At 41.5% G+C, this 23,936-nt stretch overlaps 1 protein-coding gene across 1 annotated transcript in view; it reads right to left on the bottom strand.

The window, feature by feature from the left end:
- The window catches only part of LOC115476995 (myosin-7B-like), a 111,980-nt gene extending 90,109 nt beyond the window's left edge, over positions 1-21,871 (bottom strand). Inside the window, exons 1-8 of the mRNA XM_030213628.1 lie at positions 21,843-21,871; positions 19,711-19,877; positions 16,163-16,266; positions 13,364-13,507; positions 11,752-11,908; positions 10,000-10,027; positions 7,643-7,739; positions 1,172-1,195 (exon numbers count right to left, since the gene is read on the bottom strand). Coding sequence (XP_030069488.1) covers positions 1,172-1,195; positions 7,643-7,739; positions 10,000-10,027; positions 11,752-11,908; positions 13,364-13,507; positions 16,163-16,266; positions 19,711-19,813 — 657 coding nt within the window. The 5' untranslated portion in view covers positions 19,814-19,877; positions 21,843-21,871. The remainder of the gene's footprint in view (positions 1-1,171; positions 1,196-7,642; positions 7,740-9,999; positions 10,028-11,751; positions 11,909-13,363; positions 13,508-16,162; positions 16,267-19,710; positions 19,878-21,842) is intronic.
- Between the last annotated feature and the right edge of the window lie 2,065 nt (positions 21,872-23,936).

Here is a 23,936-nt window from a genome sequence, read left to right as displayed (position 1 = left end):
AATTTAAATTTAGCATTGGATTCTTCTTACCGGAGAAACGAGGGGAGTTTTTCCTTCAATAAATTATTTAAACCTTGTGATCTGCTGCTTAATAGTACAAATGTCATTGGTCGACTGAACTGCTCAATGTTTGGATTACATCCTCTTGCCTTTTAGAGACCCACTGTATATATATATATATATATATATATATATATATATATATATACACCACTCCTTTCTGAATTCCAGCACCTCTTTCGAGAAGGCATTCTTGCTATCGACTGCCCTTTCCATGATAAACTATCTCGCGATGTTGTTTTTATAATATAGTGTTTTGTCACGCCATTCTGAAGGAGAAGTTTTTGAATGACTATTTCTTGACTTCTTGATTTGATCTTACCACACTGACACTCAGTATTTACCACTGAAAGGACTATAATTGATCCCTGATGTAGTCAGAGGCCAAAACACGATCAATGTTGGGTCATTTTAATAAAAGTTGTGATGTTTCCTTCAAGTGGATTCTTGTGGTCCTTTCCTACTGCCTGTGGCCGTTGCTGTGAATGCTTGGAGAATATCATACACGGGCAAGACACTGAGTGCTCAGAGGTTAGAGGAGTTTCACCATCTTGATCTTTTTAGCCAGTATTTTTTCTGTACATCAGCTGGTCTTTTTCCCTACTTTCTCTCTCTCTCTTCTGTTACTCATATTTCTCTTTCCAACCCTTCCTTCTCCCCCATCTTGTACTTTGATCTCCCAACCTCAGCTTGTCCCTTTTTCCCCCTCATTCTCTGTTCGGGTTCTTTCTCCTCCACTTTCAGTACCAGATGAGTATCACTCTCAATCTGACTGCCTTCTTTCTCTCTCTGCTCTTATAATCCCCTTTAGCATTTCTCTCTTTCACATTAGTGATCACAGGTCAGGGGAAAGTGATCATGGCTAGGAGATAGGAAGACTAGTTACTCTTCCAATGCTATTTTGAAGGACAGTTTGGGACATGTAGGGAAATGAGGGCAGGCCAATAAAGATTGTGTTTTGCTCGGAATGAAGGATTGTACTTTATAATGCAGGACATATGATTACTCGAGCTGTACCTATAATGTCGGAGGATTAGGAAAGTTTGTATGAGGAATTTGTTTTGTTATTAGTAGCTGGAATTAGCCCAGTCTCGGGATATGTAATACTCACCCCTGTCTTAGTGGCAACTTCTTGCTAAAGGAAGGGAAAAAAAACAACAACAATTTTAATCCAAAATACAAAACGTAACACTGAAATTAAAGCTGTTATCGCCTCAGGCTTGAATCATGTAAATTGCAGCCATCAACTGCAATAAATGGATGTAATCAAATGTAAAATATTTTCCATTTTAAGATATTATTTTAAACTTTAATGCACATCACAGCTGAGATGGAGGGAGCCATTTTGTTTACTATGGGTGGGCATTAATTAAGTCTCACTTTAGAACAGATCCAATAAAGCTAAAGTGTTTTATTCATTTCTCATGTCTGTGCATTCTCAAAGTGTAGTGGAATTGTAATACTGTCACTTTTTGGATGACTTTAGTGCTGGATGTGTCCTGTGGCCAACAGGGAATGGTGCACTGAATGGTCAGGTTTTCCAGCACTTCCCTTAATACAGATGCTGTCTGAAAGCATAGAGGCCACACATGCCCTGATGATCACAAATCTTTGTGATGAGCCGAGGGAGGTGGCCTTGTTGTTGGATAATGTGGATTTGTAAGAGTTGAAAAGAAAGATGATTATATCTGCAATGGCTCAGCGGAGATGGTACAACCAGCAGTAAAGCAGAGCTTAAACATGCTTGGGATAGATATAAAGGGCAGTAGTATGAACAAGGTTGAGAACTGAGAATTGGAAAAGGTGCAGCGAAGGGCGACTAAAATGGCAGTGGGGATGGGACGACTTCCCTATGAAGAAAGACTAAGGAGGCTGGGGCTTTTCATTTTGGAGAAGAGACAGCTGAGGGGAGACATGATAGAGGCATATAAAATAATGAGTGGAGTGGAACAGGTGGATGTGAAGCGTCTGTTCACGCTTTCCAAAAAGCTTTCCAAAAATACTAGGACTAGGGGTCATGCTATGAAACTAGTGTAGTAAATTTAAAACAAATCTGAGAAAAATTTTCTTCACCCAACGCATAATTAAACTCTGGAGTTCGTTGCCGGAGAACGTGGTGAAGGCGGTTAGCTTGGTAGAGTTTAAAAAGGGGTTGGACAGTTTCCTAAAGGCCAAGTCCATAAACTACTACTAAATGGACTTGGGAAAAATCCACAATTCCAGGAATAACATGTATAGAATGTTTGTACGTTTGGGAAGCTCGCCAGGTGCCCTTGGCCTGGATTGGCCGCTGTCGTGGACAGGATGCTGGGCTCGATGGACCCTTGGTCTTTTCCCAGTGTGGCATTACTTATGTACTTATGTAAGATATAGGATTGGTTGAAGTGTAGAAATTTGTAATGGTGAAGAATTAGAAAGGGTGATAAATGGACTGAGCAGATGCATCAACTGTTCTTCTTTGCCGTCATCTGTTATGTCGCTGTGCAAGAATACGATTGAAATGCCAAACATGGGATGGGGTCAGAGGCAATTTTGAGGCTACCTATGAAGCTGGTAGTTTCTTGGGTACTTTGTACTTGGAGGGGCTGCAAGTTCTTTTTCAAAGCATCGCTCAGGTTATCAAGCTTTACTGGTGGTCCCCGGTATGTAAAAATGAGAATGATATGGTTAAGAGCCAGGGCAATATCAGCGGCAGCCTGAATATTATGGAAGAGAGCTTCCTTTAGATATTAGGATAGAGCTACACTGGGGAACAGCTGGTTATTTCCTGAGTTGTAGAGGGTCTCCATGCTGAGCAGAGGAGACGTGGGGTGGGGGGAGTGAAAATGAGGGAGAAGTAGGGTTTGGGGATAGGGAGTTACTACTACTACTACTTATCATTTCTATAGCGCTACTAGGCATACGCAGCACTGTACACTTGAACATGAAGAGACAGTCCCTGCTCAACAGAGCTTACAATCTAATTAGGACAGTCAAACAAGAGATAAGGGAATATTAAAGTGAGGATGATAAAATAAAGGTTCTGAACAAGTGAATAAGGGTTAGGAGTTAAAAGCAGCATCAAAAAGGTGGGCTTTTAGCTTAGATTTGAAGACGGCCAGAGATGGAGCTTGACGTACCGGCTCAGGAAGTCTATTCCAGGCAGATGGTGCAGCAAGATAAAAGGAACCGAGTTTGGAGTTAGCGGTGGAGGAGAAGGGTGCAGATAAGAGAGATTTATCCAGTGAACAGAGTTCCCGGGGAGGAATGTAGGGAGAGATGAAAGTGGCGAGGTACTGAATGCACTTATAGGTCAATAAGAGGAGTTTGAACTGTATGTGGAAACGGATAGGAAGCCAGTGAAGTGACTTGAGGAGAGGGCTAATATGAGAATAATGACACTGGCAGAATATTAGTCGTGCAGCAGAATTTTGAACAGATTGAAGAGGAGAGAGATGACTAAGTGGGAGACCTGTGAGAAGCAAGTTGCAATAGTCTAAGCGAGAGGTGATAAGAGTATGGACGAGGGTTCTGGTAGTGTGCTCAGAAAGGAAAGGGCGAATTTTGGTGATATTATAGGGAAAGAAACGACAGGTTTTAGCAGTCTGCTGAATATGTGCAGAGAAGGAGAGGGAGGAGTCAAAGATGACCCCAAGGTTACGAGCTGAGACAGGAAGGATGAGAGCGTTATCCACAGAAATAGAGAATGGGAGAGGAGGAGAGGTTGGTTTAGGGGGAAAGAGAAGAAGCTCAGTCTTGGTCATGTTTAGTTTCAGATGGTGCTGAGACATCCAGGCAGCAATGTTAGACAGGCAGGCTGATACTTTGGCCTGGATTCCAGCTGAGATTTCTGGTGTGGAGAGGTAGATCTGGGAGTCATCCGCGTAAAGATGATACTGAAAACCATGGGATGAGATCAGAGTACCAAGGGAAGAAGTACAGATGGAGAAAAGAAGAGGTCCCAGGACAGATCCCTGAGGTCCACCAACTGACAGTGGGATAGAAGTAGAGGAGGATCCACTAGAGTATACACTAAAGGTACACTGGGAGAGATAAGAAGAAAACCAGGAAAGAACAGAGCCCTGAAATCCAAGTGAGGACAGCGTATCAAGGAGCAGGCTGTGATCAGCAGTGTCAAAAGCAGCTGATAGATCGAGAAGGATGAGGATAGCATAGAGACCTTTGGATCTGGCCAGGAACAGATCATTGGAGACTTTAGCAAGTGCTTTTTCAGTTCAATGAAGGGGGCGAAAGCCAGATTGAAGTGGATCAAGAATAGCTTGAGATGAAAGAAAGTCAAGGCAATGGCGGTGAACAGCACGTTCAAGTATCTTAGATAGGAAAGGGAGGAGGGAGATGGGGCAATAGTTGGAAGGACAGGTAGGGTCCAATGAAGGTTTTTTAAGGAGTGGTGTGACTACGGCATGTTTGAAGGCATCAGGAACAGTTGCAGTGGACAGTGAAAGATTGAGGATATGACAGATAAAAGGGATGACAGTAGGAGAGATAGTGTTGAATAGATGGGTGGGAATAGGATCAGAGGAACAGGTAGTTAGTTTCGAGGAGGAAATAATACGTGTAGTTTCCTCTTCAGTGATTTCAGAAAAGGAAGAAAAGGAGGCAGGGGTTGGAGGGTTGAGAGAATAGACTAAGGGAAGGAGAGGTGGAAGTGACCTGGTTGAGAATTCAAGTTTAATCTTGTGAACCTTATCATGAAAGTACTCAGCCAGAGTCTGGGGGGAAAGTGAAGGGGAGGTTGGAGGTGAAGGCACTTTGAGGAGAGAGTTCAGTGTGGCAAAGAGACGTCGAGGGTTTGAGTCAAGAGAATTTGTCAACTGGATGTAATAGTCCTGTTTGGCAAGTAAAAGAGTAGACTGGAAGAAGATCAGCAAGAATTTGAAATGTATGAAGTCAGCATGGGCACGGGATTTCAGCCAAAGGCGTTTGGCAGAGTAGGCACAGGAACGTAGGTAGCGGATTCTAGAAGTCAGCCAAGGCTGGGGATTGGTACATTTACAAAACGGGGAATGGAAGGAGTGAAAGTATCCAGAGCAGAGGAGAGGATAGTATTATAGGAAGAGACAGCCTCATTGACAGACTTGGATAACATAGTGGTAGAGAAGAGATTTAAAACACTGGAGGACAGAGTAGAAGGGTCAATAGCCTGAAGATTCCTAAATGTATTGGTTAAGATTGGATGGAACTGGGGAGGAGGGTGTTTAAGTGTGAAAGTTATCAGATGATGGTCAGAGAGGGGAAGAGTTGAGGCACAGAAACTGGAGAGTGAGCAGTTTGAGAAGAGGATAAGATCCAAGACAGTGGCCATTCTGGTGAGTGGGGGCAGTGGAGCAGAGTTGAAGATTGAAAGAGGATGTTAAAGCAAGAAACTGCGAAGCATAAGAGTCGGAGGGATCATTAGCATGAATGTTAAAAACCCCAAGAATGAGGGAAGGAGATGAAGGTTCAAGAAAGAAGGAAAGCCAAGAATCAAAGTCAGTGAGAAAGGAAGAAAGGGACTTATCAGGGGGTCGATAAATGACTGCTACTCGGAGAGGCAGAGGAGCAAATAGACGGATAGAGTGGACTTCGAAGGAAGAAAAACAATGAGACTGAGGTGGAAGAAGAGGTTGAAATCTACAAGAGGGTGAAAGTAGTAGCCTGAGACCACCTCAGCGGCCAACCGGGCGAGGAGTATGGGAGAAAAGAGAACCTCCATGGCATAGGGCCATGACTGAAGCAGAGTCTTCAGGGTAAAGCCAAGTTTCAGTTAGGACAAGCAGATGGAGAGTATGAGAGATAAAGAGGTCATGGATGTAGGAAAGTTTGTTACAGACAGAGCGGGCATTCCACAGAGTGCAAGAGAAAGGCAGGGAAGAAGGGGGGAGGAGAGGAACAGAAATTAGATTGGAGATATCATGATGTGACCTGCACAAATAGGATGAGAGCTGATGTGGAGGACCAGGATTGGGATTAATATCCCCAGCGGAGAGCAGGAGAAGGAGCAAGAGAGTACGGAGAAGAGTAGGAGAGGTATGATGACAACGACGAAGGCGAGATGTACTCAGATAGAAAGGAGATGAATGAATGGAAGGAAGGAAATGTTGAAGGTTGAGAGCTGAGAAAAGGGAAGAGGAAAAAAAGAGATGGTGAGATGATGAATACAGAGGGTGGACATTGTGTTCCTGCAGTGTACAGTGGTTTCAGATGGAGAAACAGATTAGGAAGGGACAGTACCAAGAAGAAAAAGTGTACTGGAACCATAAGTAGCAACTGGGAGAAAAATAAATGTAAAGAGAAAATGATGGTGCGCGGCACCTAGAGCAGAGACCCTGAGTGGATCGGAGTGGACCTGGGAGTCACCCTGGAGAAGGCTGTAAAGGATATGCAGATGAGCTGCAAGTCCTCCACAGCACCTGAAAGGCAGCCGGAGGTAGAACTGGGCAACTTTCAGTCGAGGAAAGGCTTACCAGGGGTTAGGCCAAAGCTAGCATTCTTCCCCCTGAGGGTCGCCTGATCCTAGCCAAAAAGCACCTGGAAACCCTGGGCACCTGGAACGAGGGTCCTGGGAAGATCGGGGAGTTGGGGAGTTCAGGCAGAGAAAAATTGCAGAGGTGGGGGAAAGTACATTTACTGAAGATAATGCTGGTAGAAGGGAGCGGGTGAAATGGGGGAAGGAAGATTAAGATGATGGGGTAGAAGGGCTGACATTGATCTTTCTGGGGATTGGCAGTTATTTCTTTTTTAAATTTTATGATGCTACTACATATGTGTTTGTAATTTATTATTGTGTATATTTCCTGCTTTGGGCAGTCTGTTGATAGCCGAAGAAACAGTTCATATATCTGTTAGATAAATGAATAAATCACTATGAAACAAAAAGGCTTTCTGAATGACAGCTGGTCAGCAGTGTAAGGAAATGTAATTCCTGACAATGAGAATGGAGAATATTTGCAATTTGATTGTCTGGATTCTCAATCCAACACCTCTCTTCAAAGCCAGATCAGGCATCTTTTGTGAGGAGCAGCAAACAGGTCTACGTTTTCAGGGGTTACTTCACTCACTCAGCTGCCAAGAAAACTGAGGGATTAAATAGAGCAATTTGCAAAAATCCGTTAAGATATTAGATGGTGGGATGGGAAGCTCATAAAAAACAGAAGCAAAAATAAGAGGGTAAAGCTGGGAATAAAAGGTTTCTGAGATATCTGGGATCAGGCCAGGGGGTCACAATTCAACAGAAAAAAAAAAAAGCAAAGGAGAGCCTGAAAAGAAATGGGGTGGAAGAAAGAAAGCAGAGGCTGAAAAATACCAAAGAAAAAAGAAAACATAAACTAATAAAGCAAAATGGAAGAAAAGAAAGCTTCAAAAGAGCTGCCAAGAGAACCTTCTGTGTCTCCTGAAGAAAGGTAAAATGTAAAAACAAGTGGTTTACAGTAAAAAAACCAATTAAAGAAAGCTAAAAAAATAAAGGTAAGGTATATACAATCCTGTTCTGTGAACAGGTAAGACAGAAGGCAAAAGGACTGCAATAGCCAACATAAAAAAAGTTAAAAAGAAAAAAAAAGCCAAAAAGTAAAGGGAGAGAGGTTGGAGAGAGTGCGCTTACGCCTTTCTTGCCAGTGCCGTCACCCAAAGCTGCTACAACGGCAAAGTACTGAATCACACGTTTCGTGTTTACTGTTTTACCCGCACCAGATTCTCCACTTGAGAGCAAGAAAAAGAAGAGGAAAATCTCAAGAAAAGATACAATACTATTGTAAAAAAACACAAGAAAGAAATTGATTTAAGAAACAATAAATATTGTAAAAAAAAATCACAAGAAAGAAATGGATTTAAGACATAATAATATTGTAAAAAAAAATCACAAGAAAGAAATTGATTTAAGACACAATAATATTGTAAAGAAAATCACAAGAAAGAAATTGATTTAAGAAAAAATAAATATTGTAAAAAAAAAAAAAACAGAAAGAAATGGATTTAAGAAACAATAAATATTGTAAAAAAAAAATCACAAGAAAGAAATGGATTTAAGACACAATAATATTGTAAAAAAAAATCACAAGAAAGAAATTGATTTAAGACACAATAATATTGTAAAGAAAATCACAAGAAAGAAATTGATTTAAGAAAAAATAAATATTGTAAAAAAAAAAAAACCAGAAAGAAATGGATTTAAGAAACAATAAATATTGTAAAAAAAAAAAATCACAAGAAAGAAATGGATTTAAGACACAATAATATTGTAAAAAAAATCACAAGAAAGAAATTGATTTAAGAAACAATAAATATTGTTTAAAAAATCACAAGAAAGATATGGATTTAAGAAACAATAAATATTGTAAAAGAAATCTCAAGAAAGAAATGGATTTAAGAAACAATAAATATTGTGAAAAAAGGAAAGAAATGGATATCTGTTGGGAAAATACACACACAACTGTGCTCATACAGTTTGCTGATCCTGTACATAGTTAGGTTTTGTTTAAATTTTGTTTTGTTAACATCATAAATACATAACATAATATTTCAATCAATGATTTAACACTTCTGTCCCCTATCTTCCCTTTCACTTCTCCCAATCTATGCAAAATTGTTTTAATTCAACTTATCAAAGGGAAGCTTGAATAAATCTGGAGATAATTAACTTAATATCAATATTATTCTTTATCCTTAGTGAACCTGCCAATAAAATATGAATATAACAGAACAGGGAGATATAAAACTAGGTTTCAAAACCCCCTCCCCACCCCCTTCCCCTTTTCTCTTCCTATCTCAACTCACTATGCCAGCCTCAGATTCTCTACTGGGGTTTGTGGCTATTTTTACCCCAATTACATCAGAATCCTTAATCGTTACTTTGCCCTCCCTCTTCCCATTCAGGGGCTCTCTCACTCCAGCTCTTCCCTCTCCCCTACACATCCTATGGGGTAAATAGTTCCCTAATACCTCCCATATTTCTGCAATGCTGCCTACTGTCCTGACTCCATCATCCCCACCTTTAACCATTTCATCAACATCTAACTGATCCCTCCTTGTCACTTATGAGAAGGTCCTCCTAACTCAAAACACCATATTATGATCTCCAGCAAAAAAGCACAACCATCCACGTTTGGGGAATGTTAGTAAGATAGAATTATTTCTTTACCCTGTCAAATTAAAGAAGTAGGGATGTGTAGTCATTTGAAATGTGATATGAAATTTCATTTTTGATTTTATAATTATTATACATCACTTTGATTTCATGTTTTAAAAAAGTGATTCATTAAGTCTGAATAAACAAAGATAATGGAAATAACAGGGAAAGAAGTGAACGGGTCTCTGCCAGTAGTGATGAAAGCATTGGAATTATGAGACATTGTCTTATTGTGAAGCCATGGAAGTGAAATGTAGAAGCACAGGGACCCTAAACAAACACTTTTTGCCCGCTATCCGGATAAGTTAGGATAGAACTTTTGATTTCTATCTGGATAAGTTAGGATAGTCTTTTTGCCCGCTGTCTGGACAACTGATCCAGATAAGTTAAGATAGTCTCTTTGCCCACTATCTAGATAAGTTAGGATATTCTCTTTACCCGCGTTCTGGATAAGTTAGGACAGTCTCTTTGCCTACTGTCTGGATAAGTTAGGATAGACTTTTTGCCTACTATCTGGAAAAGTTAGGATATACTTTTTGCCCACTATCTAGATAAGTTAGGATATTCTCTTTGCCCGCTATCCGGATAAGTTAGAATAGATCTTTTGCTCACTATCTGGATAAGTTAGGATAGTCTTTTTGACTTCTATCCAGATAAGGTCCAGGACTTCCCTGGTTTTGACCATGCTCTGCCCGGCACTGTCCAGAGAGCACTGAGGTGGTCTGTTTCCAGATATTCTCTCTGAATGTCCTGGTCAGTGGCACTTATCCAGATAGCAGAGTTCCAGGACTTCCAATTTGCACACATCAATGCATTTTGTAAAGGAGACTTACGTGATGAGCATAGATTGATTCTCCCGATCTGAAAGAGAAGGAGGAGACCTTAAGAAACCACATACAGCCCACAAAAACAAACCATTAGCAACTTTCCCCTTCCTGTCTGCACATTAAGCAGGGATGGCTACCAGTTGAAGTGCTGGTGCTGAACTGTATTTGTATGTGTAGAGGCACTATCTGGTTGAATAATGCTGTAAATATAGGTTTATACAGTTTTAATACCACCAACGTAACTTTAAAAAGCCCAGACAAAGGGAGGAGAAAAACCCTACATATGCAGAAACAACCCAAAGACACAGTCGCCACAGGGCGCTGGAAGAGTAAAGATTATTATAAACCAGGCAAATTTTATTTTAAAAACGTCTGAAGTATTGTAGTTAGCAATAGGCTATAACCATATAAAAGTCTCCAAAAATCGAGCTCATAAGTCTTGTAGTTATGAGATAACGTTAATTTGTAATATTCTGTTTGTTTCTTCTAAACTATGAGATGAAGAGAATAATTTGTAAGCACCATTTATGCATATAAAGTAGGGATGGGCTAATGACATAACCTAGGATGTATCAAATCATTTTCAAACAAAAATGTTAGGCAAAAAAGCGGAAATTTTTATGATGGGGCTCATTTTCAAAGCACATTAGACTTACAAAGTTCCATAGGTTACCTTTGTAAGTCTAAGTGCTTTGAAAATACAAGTGACGGTTGGAAAATGCTGCACACTGTTTGTGAAATTGTGTACTTTCCATGGTAGGGCATTTCCACCTTCATCTGCCTCCCTAATTGATTGCTAATTGACATCTGTAGAGTCATTGGTAGGGTACTTTGCTTCCTGTATTCCCATTAGTTACCTACAGTTGTGTGTTTGACAATGTAACAGAAAAAGAGCCATATTCACATATACAAGGGGGGGGGGGGGGGGGGGGGGGGGGGGGGGGGGGGGGGGGGGGGAGGGAGACATCAGAGTTTCTAAAACTTTCTATTTAACAGTATTGTGCTGGGGTTTTTTTGAAGGGGGGGGGGGGTGGGAGAGGGATTTGGCCATGCAAACTCTGCCGAATCTGCCAATGTGTAAGCTTCTTTTAGCAGAAATCCAAAAACATAAGTAGATCTTCTAGGCTGTTGCTTTTTATTTTAAGGGAAATTGGTGTGGACAAAGAAGGGGCAGAAAGCAAGCCCTGCAGCAGTGAAGAACCAGGGAGGGAGAGAGAGAGAGAGAGAGAGAGAGAGAGAGAGAGAGAGAGAGATGAGTGACTGGTACAAGAGAGTTGAGGGTTTCACTGACAGTTCATAGCTCCACTTTGTCTCTGGGTGAGCGTGCATGTGTGTGTGTGTGTGTGGTGGGCGGTTGGCACACACAGTACCCTGGCCGGAGGCAGATGTCTATAGATCATACATACAAGCAGGCATGGTCAATGCAGGGCCTTGAAGCAAACACCTGCATTCAATCGCTGCCATATCTCGCCTCTTGGATGCCCATCTGAAGGGAAGTTTGCATCAGAGGGGGCCATTTATGCCTGCAAATCCCACATAACCGTTCTAAAACGACTTCCAGAGTTTTGGGCTGTTGTTTTCATATTTTTAGAAACATGTCGTTTGAATAAAATTTAAGACCAGAAAACAGTTAGGACTGATAACAGATGGCACCATGCAAGTGCCTGTCATACAGCGAATGGACAGCTTCTGCCTCAGTCTTACCGCAAGGATGGCAGATTCCTGTTCTATTCCCAGCTCAATAACGGAGGTACTTACTGCGCACCATGTCATTGTAGGCGTTGTCTGCGATAGAATAGATGTGAGGCGGAGCCTCTGAACGTCGCTTGCCCTTGTAAGCAGCCACCACAGGAGCGGTGTACACTGGCAGCCACTTGTAGGGGTTCACGGTCACGCAGAACAGCCCTGAGTATGTCTTATGAGAGAGAAAAGACCAGAGAGGCACCTCTGGAATAAAAATGCTACTGTAGTACAAATTTAGCAGAAGATGGACGTTGGGTGAAAACTGGAATGGCATAGGTAAAGGTTTAGCAGGGAGCGTTCGTCAGCTGAGCAAAAGTTTAGCAGGGGCTGGATATCTTGAAAATGAAATTATGGTTCAGGTTTAGCCATTGAATAGTAAATTTCCTCCTGTGGGATCCCTTCACTTCAGACATAGAACCGGGGTAAATAACCATTTTACCTTTATGCAGTATTCGGTAAGTACAGGGCAGTATTTGATGTTTCAGATGAGCTGTAACATTTCTGTTTTATGTAGTATTGTAAACTGATTTGCTATATTATTAGGAAAGGTGGTACAGGAACCAGGGGCGTAGCCAGACACCCAATTTTGGGTGGGCCTGGGCCCAGGGTGGGTGGGCAGAATAACTTTGCCCTGTCCCAAAGTGATTTGGCCTCTCCCTCTCTCACCTGCATGCCATTTGGTCTCTCAAACATCCTCCCTCCCTCGCATGCAGCAACTAATACACACTGCTCATGTTGGGCCCACAGCCTTCCCTCTGATGCAACTTCCTGTTTCCACATAGGTGGGAATACATCAGAGGGAAGGCTGTGGGGCTGGTGCGAATAGTATGTACCAGTCGCTGCTCGCTGCAGGTGAAGATCTGCTATTTACAAGGTATGCAGGAGGGACAGTTGTTGGGAGTTTTTGGCTAGTGAGGCTTAGGGATCCCTGCCACCCACATCATAGGTATGCTGCTACTGGGTGGGCCTGAGCCCAAAGTGGGTGAGCCTGGGCCCATCCAGGCCCACCCTTGGCTACGCCACTGACAAGAACATGAACAAACCAGAGACCATGGGTGGAATAAGCTCTAAATCGGCTCATTCTTGGACTCTGAAAATTTGCTTCCCTTTGTAGAATTACTCTAGGAGGGTCCGATATTCAAAAGAAGCTGAGCTCCTTAAATAAGGCTCCAAAAGTTGTGTCCTATTTTCAGCCAAACTTAGGAACCTTAAGATCTCATCTAAAATTAATCTTAATTTAGGCCCTTTAGGACTTATGCTCATACAATTAGGCCTGCTGTTCATTTTTCTAGATTTATGAGCTTAATTTATGAGCCTAGTATTGAAAAATCAGTGCTAAGCTCTTAACTTTTTTCCTGCCCTAAATTCGCCCCATTGCCACCCTCAAAATTCAAAAATTTAAGAGTATTACTAGTGGAATTTTGAGCATAATATAGACATTCAGCCCTAATAAAATTCCAGAGGCCATTTGAGGAGCCTAACTCTCAAAGTTACAAGTATAAATCCTTTGGAAGCAGGCCATGACTATTTTATGACAATTTACCACGATTCAATAGTAGAGGCCCCACAGCTATAACACGCCCTGGTCAATCACAGTTACAGAGGGAAAAGCTACACAGACACTTACATAGATCATCCAGTTGGCATAGCGACGACGGAGGTTGTAGAGCACAGATGCCTCGTTCAGGTGTGTTAACATGGCCATGTCTTCAATCATGTCAAATTTGGGAGGATTCATTTGCTGAACGTCATCCTCCTTCACTGTCACAGACTGGGCAAAGAAGAAGAAAAGAATTCAATGTGAGGAAGGAGAGACTCATAAGAATATAAAAAATGTCATTCAGGGTCTGACCAAAGGTCCATTGAGCCCAGCATCTCCTCTCTGACCAAAGGTCCATTGAGCCCAGCATCTCATCTCTGACAATGGCAAGTCCAGCAAATTCAAGATTTTATTCTTTCCCAGGGATGAGTGGAAGCTCGAGGTCTGCTTGGCTAATAATTGTTTATGGGCTCCTCCTCTGGATACTTCCCCAGCTTGATTGTTGTAAGTACATAAGTACTGCCATACTGAGATAGACTGAAGGTCCATCAAGTCCAGCATCCTGTTTCCAACAGTGGCCAATGCAGATCACAAGTTCCTGGCAAAATCCCAAAACAGAACAATACATTTTATGCTGCTTATTCTAGAAATAAGCAGTGGATTTTCCTCAAGTCCATTTTAATAATGGTCTATGGACTTTTCCTTTAGGACGCCAGCCAAACCTTTTTTAAACCCTGCTAAGCTAACAGCTTTTACTATATTCCAGAGTTTAATTACACATTGAGTGAAGAAATATTTTCTCTGATTTGTTTTAAATTTACTACTTTGTAGCTTCATTATGTGCTCCCTAGTCCTAGTATTTTTGCAGAGAGTAAACAAGCGATTCACGTCTACCCGTTCCACTCCAGTCATTATTTTATAGACCTCTATCATGTCTTCCTTCAGCTGTCTTTTCTCCAAGCTGAAGAGCCCTAGCCACGTTAGCCTTTCCTCATAGGAAAGTCATCCCATCCCCTTTTTGTCACCCTTCTCTGCACCTTTTCTAATTCCACTATATCTTTTTTGAGATGCGGTGACCAGAATTGAACACAATATTCGAGGTGCGGTCGCACCATGGAGCGATACAAAGGCATTATAACGTCCTCACTTTTGTTTTCCATTCCTTTCCTAATACCTAACATTCTATTTGCTTTCTTAGCTGCCACAGCACACTGAGCAAAGGGTTTCAACGTATTATCAACAACGACGCCGAGATACCTTTCTTGGTCGGTGACTCCTAACGTGTTCAAGTCCTGCCTCCCTTCAGCACCTGCTTATCTTCACTCTGTTTTGCTTTCCTATGTCCCCTCTTGCTCCCTCCGCTCTTCCAACACAAACCTTCTGATTATCCCCTCTCTCCCTTCCTTCCGACTGACAATTTCCCCAGAATCATCCTTCAGTTTCATCGGTCCCTCTGTCTGGAATGCCCTACCCTGTCATCTGCATCTGGAATCATTTGCCAGATTTAAGGCCCTCCTCAAGACGCATTTGTTCTCTGAAGCCTTCAGTTGATCTGTACCTCTAATGTCCCCTCCCTTTTGTTTCCCTGCCCCCAGATTTTAATGAATTATAAACTACGCAGCAGCCATGTTTGGACCCCGTGTGATATATCAAGAATCTATAAATAAATACTGCTTAGGAATATTGGATGAATTTTTGAAAAAAATATTCTAAGGATCTCCTCATTCTGATCAAAGTCTCTGTTGTTGTTCTGTATCTGCCAAAACCTATTTCCACATATTTCTGATCAGGGAATATGCTGCAACTGATTCTCTGTTCTGTTCACTTTTTCTGCTACTGGTCTTCCACCTCCCACCACTCATGTAGGTCCTTCATATTTGTACTGGAAGTTGCAGCCGTGATACTTTTCTCTTAAAGGAATTATTCATTGGGGAGATAGGCAGGCACCAGTAGCCAGAATGGAACAATAAGAAAAGCTGGAGAGATAATTGGAGAGAGACCTTTACCCAGCAGTGTAGCAATCAGTGGAGAGAAGATCATTAGAACAGCGGCCTGACAACCAAAGAAGCCAAGATTTGAATCCTACTGATGTTCCTTGTGAACTCCTACAAGTCATTTAACCCTCCCTTGCCTCGAGTACAAATTGTGGCTGGCCAGGAGGAGGGCCCATGCTGATGTCGTCTTGAAGCAAACTTGGCATTGGATGAAAAGTGCACAAAGCTACAGCCTAGTGGACAGGAGCAGCCTTTAGTATCTCGTGTGGAAGAGTGAAAAAAAATATGAGGTGTTGCAACATCAATGACTGAACAGAAGGATCCATGCTAACATCATCTTGAAGTCCAATATGTACAGGATAAAAGTATAGATAGTCATGGCACATGACCAAAGGGGCGTTACAAAAGAGGAATTTGGCTTTGGAGTCCTTCCGGAGGCCCTGTAGAGACCAAGCGAGTGAACTACCCCATTTTTAATACAATTGAGAAGCAAAAGAGGGAAGTGAAGAAAGCCCCTGACTCTTTTGTGGTGTCTAGGAAGGATTTAACATCAGACACTGAATGTTTCTCACTGGCCGTGTTGGATGTTTCAGAAGCTTTAGTTGAAAATGGGTTCTATCTTAACCCTGTTCATCGCTCCGCTTTCCCTTTACCTGCTGAAATGGTGTCTCAGTCCATGCCTGCTCCAGATACACTTAAGACAGTTTGGTAAACACACAAAGGAGGAAGGGGACAGGACCTGTCAACATTTGTCAATTCACAGGTCCATGCTGACTGTCACTAGGTTGCAGTGAAGGTCCAGAGGGTTGGGGGAACTGCCTTGTTTCTATATGATCCCCATCTTACCTGAAACTCATTCATAGACAGTATTGGCTTTGCATGTCCTACATACCCGCTTATCCTTGGTTTCCACGGTGACTTTGCCACCAGAAGACTCCTTGATCTCAACCTCAATGTAGGCCTCTTTTTCATCAGGGATCCAGGCCTTCTTTTTCCCTGCAGAAATACAAGAAAAAGCAACACTAGCTAAGACTTGGCACAAAGCTAGATACATAAGGGAAAAAGAGAGGTCATCAGCTGATTACTCACCTCAGGAAGACAGAATTGAATAAGACTCCCTATAGAGGGAAACAGGAGCTATTGAGTTATACCACAAAGGTACTTAAAAGCAGGTACTGAAGAAATCCAGTCGTCGGGTTGAATTTTGAGAAAACTGGATTCTTGGCAGATTTTGAATATTTTATCAGTGGCGTTCTATGGGTGGGGCAGTGGATGTGATCCACCCTGAGTACAGACAGTAAGGGGGTGGATCGGGCAATCATGGGGTTGTAGTTTCCATGCAGCCAAAAACAAGATAGAAAATAAGACAAAAAAAATATTACAGTGCTTCTATATCATTCCACGGTGCGACCTCAACTTGAGTATTATGTGCAATTCTGGTCACCGTATCTTACAAAAGATCTAGCGGAGTTTGAAAAGGTTCAAAGAAGAGCAACCAAAATGATTAAGGGGCTGGAAATCCTCTTGTATGAGGAAAGGCTTAAGAGATTAGGGTTCTTCAGCTTTGAGAATAGATGTCTGAGGGAGGATATGATAAAGGTGTACAAAATCCTGAGTGGAGTAAAACAGGTAAATGTGAATTAATTGTAAAAATACAAAGATGAAGGGACATTTATTTTTTCACTCAACGAAAATAGGCTCTGGAACTCATTGATGGAGACAGTAACTGTGGTGTGTTAGTCAGTACGTCAAGCTCCAGCTCTGGCCATCTTCAATTCTAGGCTTAAAGCTCAGCTTTTTGAGGATGCTTTTAACTCCTAACATCTGTTTACTTGTTCAGTACCCATGTCTGTTTTATAATTCCCACCTTAAATAATTCCCTTATCCCTTATTTGTCCTGTTTGTCTGTCTTGATTAGATGCTGCTTTTAACTCCTAACCCTTACTCACTTGTTCAGTACCCTTATTTCATCATCCCCACCTTAGTAATTCCCTTATCTCTTATTTGTCCAGTTTGTCTGTCCTAATCAGATTGCAAGCTTTGTCGGGCAGGGACTGTCTCATGAATGTAGTAGTAGTAGTCCTAAGGCAGACCTTCTGAAGCTTAAGGCTTTCCACATCTGTCTTTATCTGCCATGAAAGGAGCTCACCAAACTCAAATAGGAATTGGCTGCAATTAAAGGTGATTCTAGGACTACACAGTCTCCAGTCACTTTACCTCCACTGCCACTGAGAATAAAACAACCCAAGAATAGACGGGCTACAGTGGCTTTGGCTAAATTATGATCTGTGACACAGGGGTATCCACCCTCCTAATTCCTACACAATTCCTTTGCTGAATTGAAGCATGAAGATACTCAGGAATTAAGAACCAAGGTGGAACCAGAGACAAAGAATAGCTGAGTTCAAAATATAACCCAAAAACACTGACAAAACAGTTCAAAACAGAAAGTTCTTGCTGCTAGGGAACTACATTATCAGAGGCATTAATTTGGGAGCTCAGCCCATGGATCCCAACAAAGTGAAATGCCTGCCAGGATCCTCAGCTACCAGAAATAGCAAATACGGAGTGTGATCAGAGAAGAGAGTAAGGATTCTAAAGTTGATGTTGTAATCCACTTGGGGACAAATCACCTGGCCAAAAATAGTAATACCTGTCTATGGAAAGGGAGAGAAAGAACTACTTAATATGTGGCTTAAAATCTTGTGTCAGCAAGAAGGTTTTAGATACATACATTTCTTATGCATTATTCTTTGTTATGTATCCTATACTGTTTATTGTAAGCCACATTGAACTCAAACTTGTTTGGGATAATGTGGGATATAAATGTCACAAATAAATAAATAAAATACAAGGATGGGGCAATACATGGAGAAAACAAAAGGCTATACTGTAATGACCACACGATCATTCGCTAACATAACCTCACTATGTATTTGTTCATACCGGTATTGGCGATCGCCTCTACGGTACTATGTAAGCCACAATGAGCCTGTAAATAGGTGGGAAAATGTGGGATACAAATGCAACAAATAAATAAATAAATGACAGGCCACGTCTTTCTGTGTCAGGAAAGAAGGTCCTTGGTGAGTCATTTAGAAAATATATTTCTAAGCATTTAAACTAGAGGATGGCAAATGCAAGCAGGTGAATTAAAAAAAAAAAAAGTCACCCCCAGCAACAGCAAATGAATGACAACAGTGAGGAAAATAATAAAACAAACTATCTTAGCAACTTTCTTATCAGCAATAAAGTAGAAGCAAAAAAAAAAAAAACAATAGACAAGAGCGTCCATAAAATATATCTGGAAAGCAGTGAGTACAGACACTTGCAGTCTAAGCAACAAAGTTCATGATTTGTAAGCCCTGATGATAGGGCAGACACGACCTACCAGGTTATAATCTTTCTAGGAAGGATAGAAAAGGCCAAAAAGATGAAGGAGTAGCTCTGTCTGTGACAAACAATATTAAAGTGGCTGAAATGATGGAGCCTGGGGAAAGGAGAAAGCAACATGGGTCATCTTGGAAAGAGAAGACGAAACCTTCATCCACGCAGGTGTCATCTACAGATCTCCAACACAAACAGAAGCTGAAGAAAGATCTGGTAATAAATATCCAGAAGTTAGGAATGAAAGGAGAGGTGCTGTTGCTGGGAGATTACAGCCTGCCAAATGCAGATTGGAGTGTTTCATCAGCAGAATCAGAAAGAATAGAGAGACTGTGGAGGACCTTCAAAGAACTCTGCTGAAAAAATAAAGGTAATAGAGGTAGCATTCACGAAATGCAAAAGAACGCAAGAAGAGGAACACTGATAATACCGGATAACACTCTGACTGCCTTGTTGGTCAGACTGGATGGACCAATGAGGTCTTTATTGGCCATCATTCACTACATTACTATGTTAAATTCTGTTTCTATATATCAATGCTCATCAATAGAGATTTAATTTTGCTTGTTATATAATTAACTGCTGTTCAACACATATCTGGGGTTGCTTTAGAAACTGAGGGACCCATGAATTCTGTACTTGGCAGAAAGCTCTTTCCTCTGAAAAGGCCACCAACATAGCACTAGTGAATCAATATAATACTCTATTGACTATTTCAGCAGACCGGGCCTCCCGGATAGGAGGCGCTGCCTCACAGAGCGAGGGAGGAGTGTTCTGAAGGGGAGGGGGTGTTAGGACTGCTCTGAAGGAACATAACTGGTTCCAGCGGAGGAGGAGCTTGGGACGAGGACTAGAGGGAGAGGGGGAGTCGGGCACAATCATATTATTCCACAGCAAGTTATGCGTTCGTTTTTTTTGTTCATTGGTTGGAGTTATTGCCTTTGACTGCTGAATTTAAATATACATACTCCATTTTCATTAACTCCCATTGTTTGTATTTGCTATTAACATAGGTCTGCTGTTAGAAATTTGACAGGTGGAATAAACACTTACCATCGAAGGCGATGGTGTGCAGCTTCATCAGTTCCTTGTCACTTTTGCGTAGATAATCTGCCGCCTCCCCAAACTCACCCATATCAAGCATCGAATGAGCCATGGTGGCTGCTGCTCAATGCAAAGGACCAGAGCGCGATGAGAAGGTAGTGGTGGGCTTCTAACCACTGCAAGGAACAATAAAAAAATGAATCAGGGTTTGCATGAAGCATCTCATCTCTTCCAAAGATCAACCTCATGCCCTTTTTCATTCCTCACTGCTGTCAGAGGACCTGGTCTTGCTTCTTGCTGCTCCTCAGAGGATACTGTTTGTTTCCTCTTGCCTTGCTCTTCCTCAGCAGAGCCCTTGCCTGTTCCTCCTTTAGTGAATCCCCTGTATTCCTTGATCCTCCACCTCTTGTTCTCTGTTCCAAACCATTCCCTGATGCTCACCGCCCTCTCTTGAATCCTGCTCCTCCTCAGAGGGACTTCCTTCCTTCTCACTCCTCTCTTCCTACTCCTTAGGAGAGGACAGCTAGCTCCCTTTCTTATTTTACTCAGTAGTTTATGCTGGATCTGGTGCATACAGGTGGGCACAGTATGTAAGAAAGATGTAACACTGAAACCTATGGAATATCTTTTCCTTGATTTTACTGCATGAAATATGGGTTACTTTGCTGCTCCTTGGTTCTCTTTGGAATCAACAGCTGAAGGTTACTGTGAGAAACACATCAACCCAGTTTTGTAACTAGCCTGCCCCTTTTCTCATATCTTTTACTTCATATAATTTCACTGTCCAGACAGCAAATCTTCATCTCCATTTTCTGAACTGCATTGTACTCTCTCAATACCCCAGGCTTAGGTTGGGCATGAACAACAACGGAAACTGCCTTAGGCCCCAAATTCCCAGGTCAGATCTGTCTCCTGATTACTTTAGGGTCAGCCAGGCAATATACACTGTGCAAAGAAGCTCCACTATATTCCTTTTATGACTCTCCATTCTTTGGGATGTCTGGCTGCCTTCATCTCCTACTCTGCTGTCAAGTCTGCCTATAGATGCCAAAACCTTAAATCCAGTTCTACAATGCCCATATGCTATACTGCCCTTCCTGTAGGCATCACAGAGAGGTGTACAATTAACAAATAAAACCAGAACAACTAAAAGACAGAAAAGAATGCAAATATGATAAGAAATAAATATTCACATGTGCATGCAAAAAAACAAAAACAACCCCCCCAAAAAATGAACAACCCCCCCCCCACACACACACACACACAACCACCAGAAGAGGGTGGATTTTACCTAACAATGGATGAATGGATGGATTTTCTATTGATCTGACATACCTACATTCTCACAAACCGAATGCATAGCTTAATCTAGAAGGCTTAAGTTTTAAGTCCTGAATCAGATGTGTTGGATCACATTAGTGAAAAGGTCCAGAGAAATTCAGTCACATCACTGAAGTGATGCCCTTTCTCCTGTACTATTAAAAATCCTTAGTGCAGCCATTTAGAAAAATAATTTCTTCTCTCGACTGAACAGAGCAAACAATATGATGACAATACCCAGCAGAGAATTAATACCAATAACATACATTTCACTATCTTATTTCATATATAAAAGATTGATAAATAATGCAAATTCCAGTTAAACAATCTTAGCTGCAGATTATTTCTTAGAAACAGAGATTTTGTTCGTTAATGTAGCTGTCACAAGCAACAAAATTTAAATGAATAATTAAGCAAATGTTTCTGTTGACAGAACATTTTCTCCCTTATGCTCAAATCTTTCTGTTGCTATAAAATACAAATAAATGATCTTTTTTGCTTCTTTCCATTTTTTTGCACTGGAACTTGATATGTGGGATTGAATTTATGTTCTTTCTAATGGAAACATTTTTATTTTCTTGCTTTTTCTAATTTTACCCTGTACCAGTTTTTTTTAACCCTCTATCTTGTCTTCCTGTTAAACTTTTTCCAGAAGTCTTTTAAGCTAGAGAAGAAAATAATTCTTATGCTAACAGTGAGTTTGCTGCTGCCTCAGTTTATCTCTATCAACATTAATCTTGAAAGCTTCTCCTGCACCTCCAGCAGAGCTGCTTGAGATGGTTGGTTAGTATTTCACATAGATGAGTAATGCTCTTACCGACCTTGGTTACAGAGCTGCGAGACGTGTGTGTGTGAGAGAATTCATCCCTCCTTTTATTGTGTTGCTCAAGGTCAGGCAAGAGAAGGTATGCCAAATATTTCCATGTGTCATATCTACAACTCCGCTGCCACTGTCCTTCTGCTCAGAGCTACACAAAAGGCAAACTTCAAACCTTATTTCCTTGCAGGGGTTGGGCAGTTATTTTTATTGCTACATTGTCAGAAGGAAAGCAGATGGAAGACCACCACAGTCCTGTCCCCTACTGCCCAATAAAGCTACGATAACAATGGCTTGATGAAAACCTTCTCCTCACTTGTTTTTGGGTTTTGCAAAAGTTTGTGTGACAGCATATGTGAACAGATTGCTCCAGATTTTACAAACTCCTGAGTCTTTCAGTCAGATCTAGTGGCCGCCCATCTTGAATGTTGAAATTGGTAGGTGATGCTAGGACCTGGGCAGGATCAGTAGAAATTGCTACTATTTTTTTACGTGACTTAGTTTGCTCAGGTAGATTCATAGTAACACACAGAGCAACAGTGAGGTCAGTACTTAGTGGAGTGGATGCCACATAGAGAAAGTGGATTGATTATCTACTGAGGTTGGACCACTTTTTAGGCTGGTATATGAATAAATAATAGGCGGAGTGAGGGGTGTGTCACGAGCTGACAAAAGTTACTCTGCCAGAAGGCCTTTGCCTTCCAAAATGTTAAAAGATTGGTTTCAGTGACATCTATTTGGCAGTCTGACCCTATGCCAAATATCATTGGGGTCCTGGTGCCACCATTGCTGGGATACTCTGCTCAGTGTTGGGAGGTGAAAGGGGGGTGAGGTTGTGTGCCAGTAGGGAAGGGTATATAATTGGTCTTGGAGGGTGATGATACTGGGAGGCTACTCATTTGGTATAGAAGAGGTTGGGTTGGGGGGGCGGGGGATGGGGAGGAATGCAGAAGGAGCCCAACTTTTCAATACATGAGGTCAGGTGTGTTATGAGGGGGGAGGGGCAATTTTTCACACACAAGCTATTAGATAGGCTGCATTAGGGCCTGTTATCACTGTTACATAATATATTACTTTTAAAAGTTAAAACTAATTGTCATTTTTCATTTCTTCATTCTTGTATCCCACATTATCCAATAAGTTGTTTCAGTTCAATGTGGCTCACAACAATATGAAATTTAAATAAATGATTACTTTTGTGCAAATGTAATTAAATAACTAATATATTTTTTTGTCTATGTTCAATTTATATCCTGAGATCTTGCTTTAATCCGCTCATATGTGGAGGAATCTGGGCAAAAAGGTTCCTGGTTAGGGAAAGTAGGACGTTATCTATGTATAGGGCAATTTTGTGTTCCTCCAACCTTATTGTGACCCCTGTTATCTGTTGGTGTGGACTGCCTTTGCTAGTGGGTCCAATGAGATTGCAAATAGGAGGGGGGAGAGGGAGTAGTCCCAATCTGGTGCCTCTTTGAAGTCTGAAGGGCTCTGTTAATTCTCCATTGATTTTGAGGCTGGCCTTTGGTGCATAATACATTTCCTGTAGTGCATTGAGAAAGTGGAGGCCGAAGTTAAGTGCCCTCAACAGGGCGAGCAGATATTTCCACTCAACCCTGTTCTGCGTCTAGTGCTACTATGAGTGTATGGTCCTGTGGGGGTTTTGGTTAGGTGTATGATATTGAGCATTCTTTGAGCATTGTCTGTAGCAGGTCTTCCTGCTATGAACCCCATTTGGTCTTTCTGTATGATTTTTATTATTGGGTTTAGTCTGGATGCAACACGGAAAAAAGTGGAAAAGAAACCAACTTCAAGAGATCAGTCCAAACACCAGGGTAAGATGCTCCGAAATCAAACTTTATTTGGACCCTACACGGTCCGTGTTTCAGCTTTTAAAAAAGCCATCAGGGGTCAATCTGTGAGTGCACAATTGTATGTAGATTGATAGTGGAGCACATGAACTGATGTCTCTTAAACCAGGGAGGTATACTATCTCACACCAACAAGTTCACAGATTGACCCCCTGCTTGCCAACAAGGGTTTTGCCACCAAGTATTAGGTCTTGTTTGCCAGAGGGATTAAATACTTATTTCCCTCTGCA

This window comes from Microcaecilia unicolor, chromosome 8 (assembly GCF_901765095.1).
Source record: "Microcaecilia unicolor chromosome 8, aMicUni1.1, whole genome shotgun sequence".
Lineage (NCBI taxonomy): Eukaryota > Metazoa > Chordata > Amphibia > Gymnophiona > Siphonopidae > Microcaecilia > Microcaecilia unicolor.
Note: the sequence above shows the minus strand (reverse complement) of the source record. Positions and strands in the feature narration are given on the sequence as shown.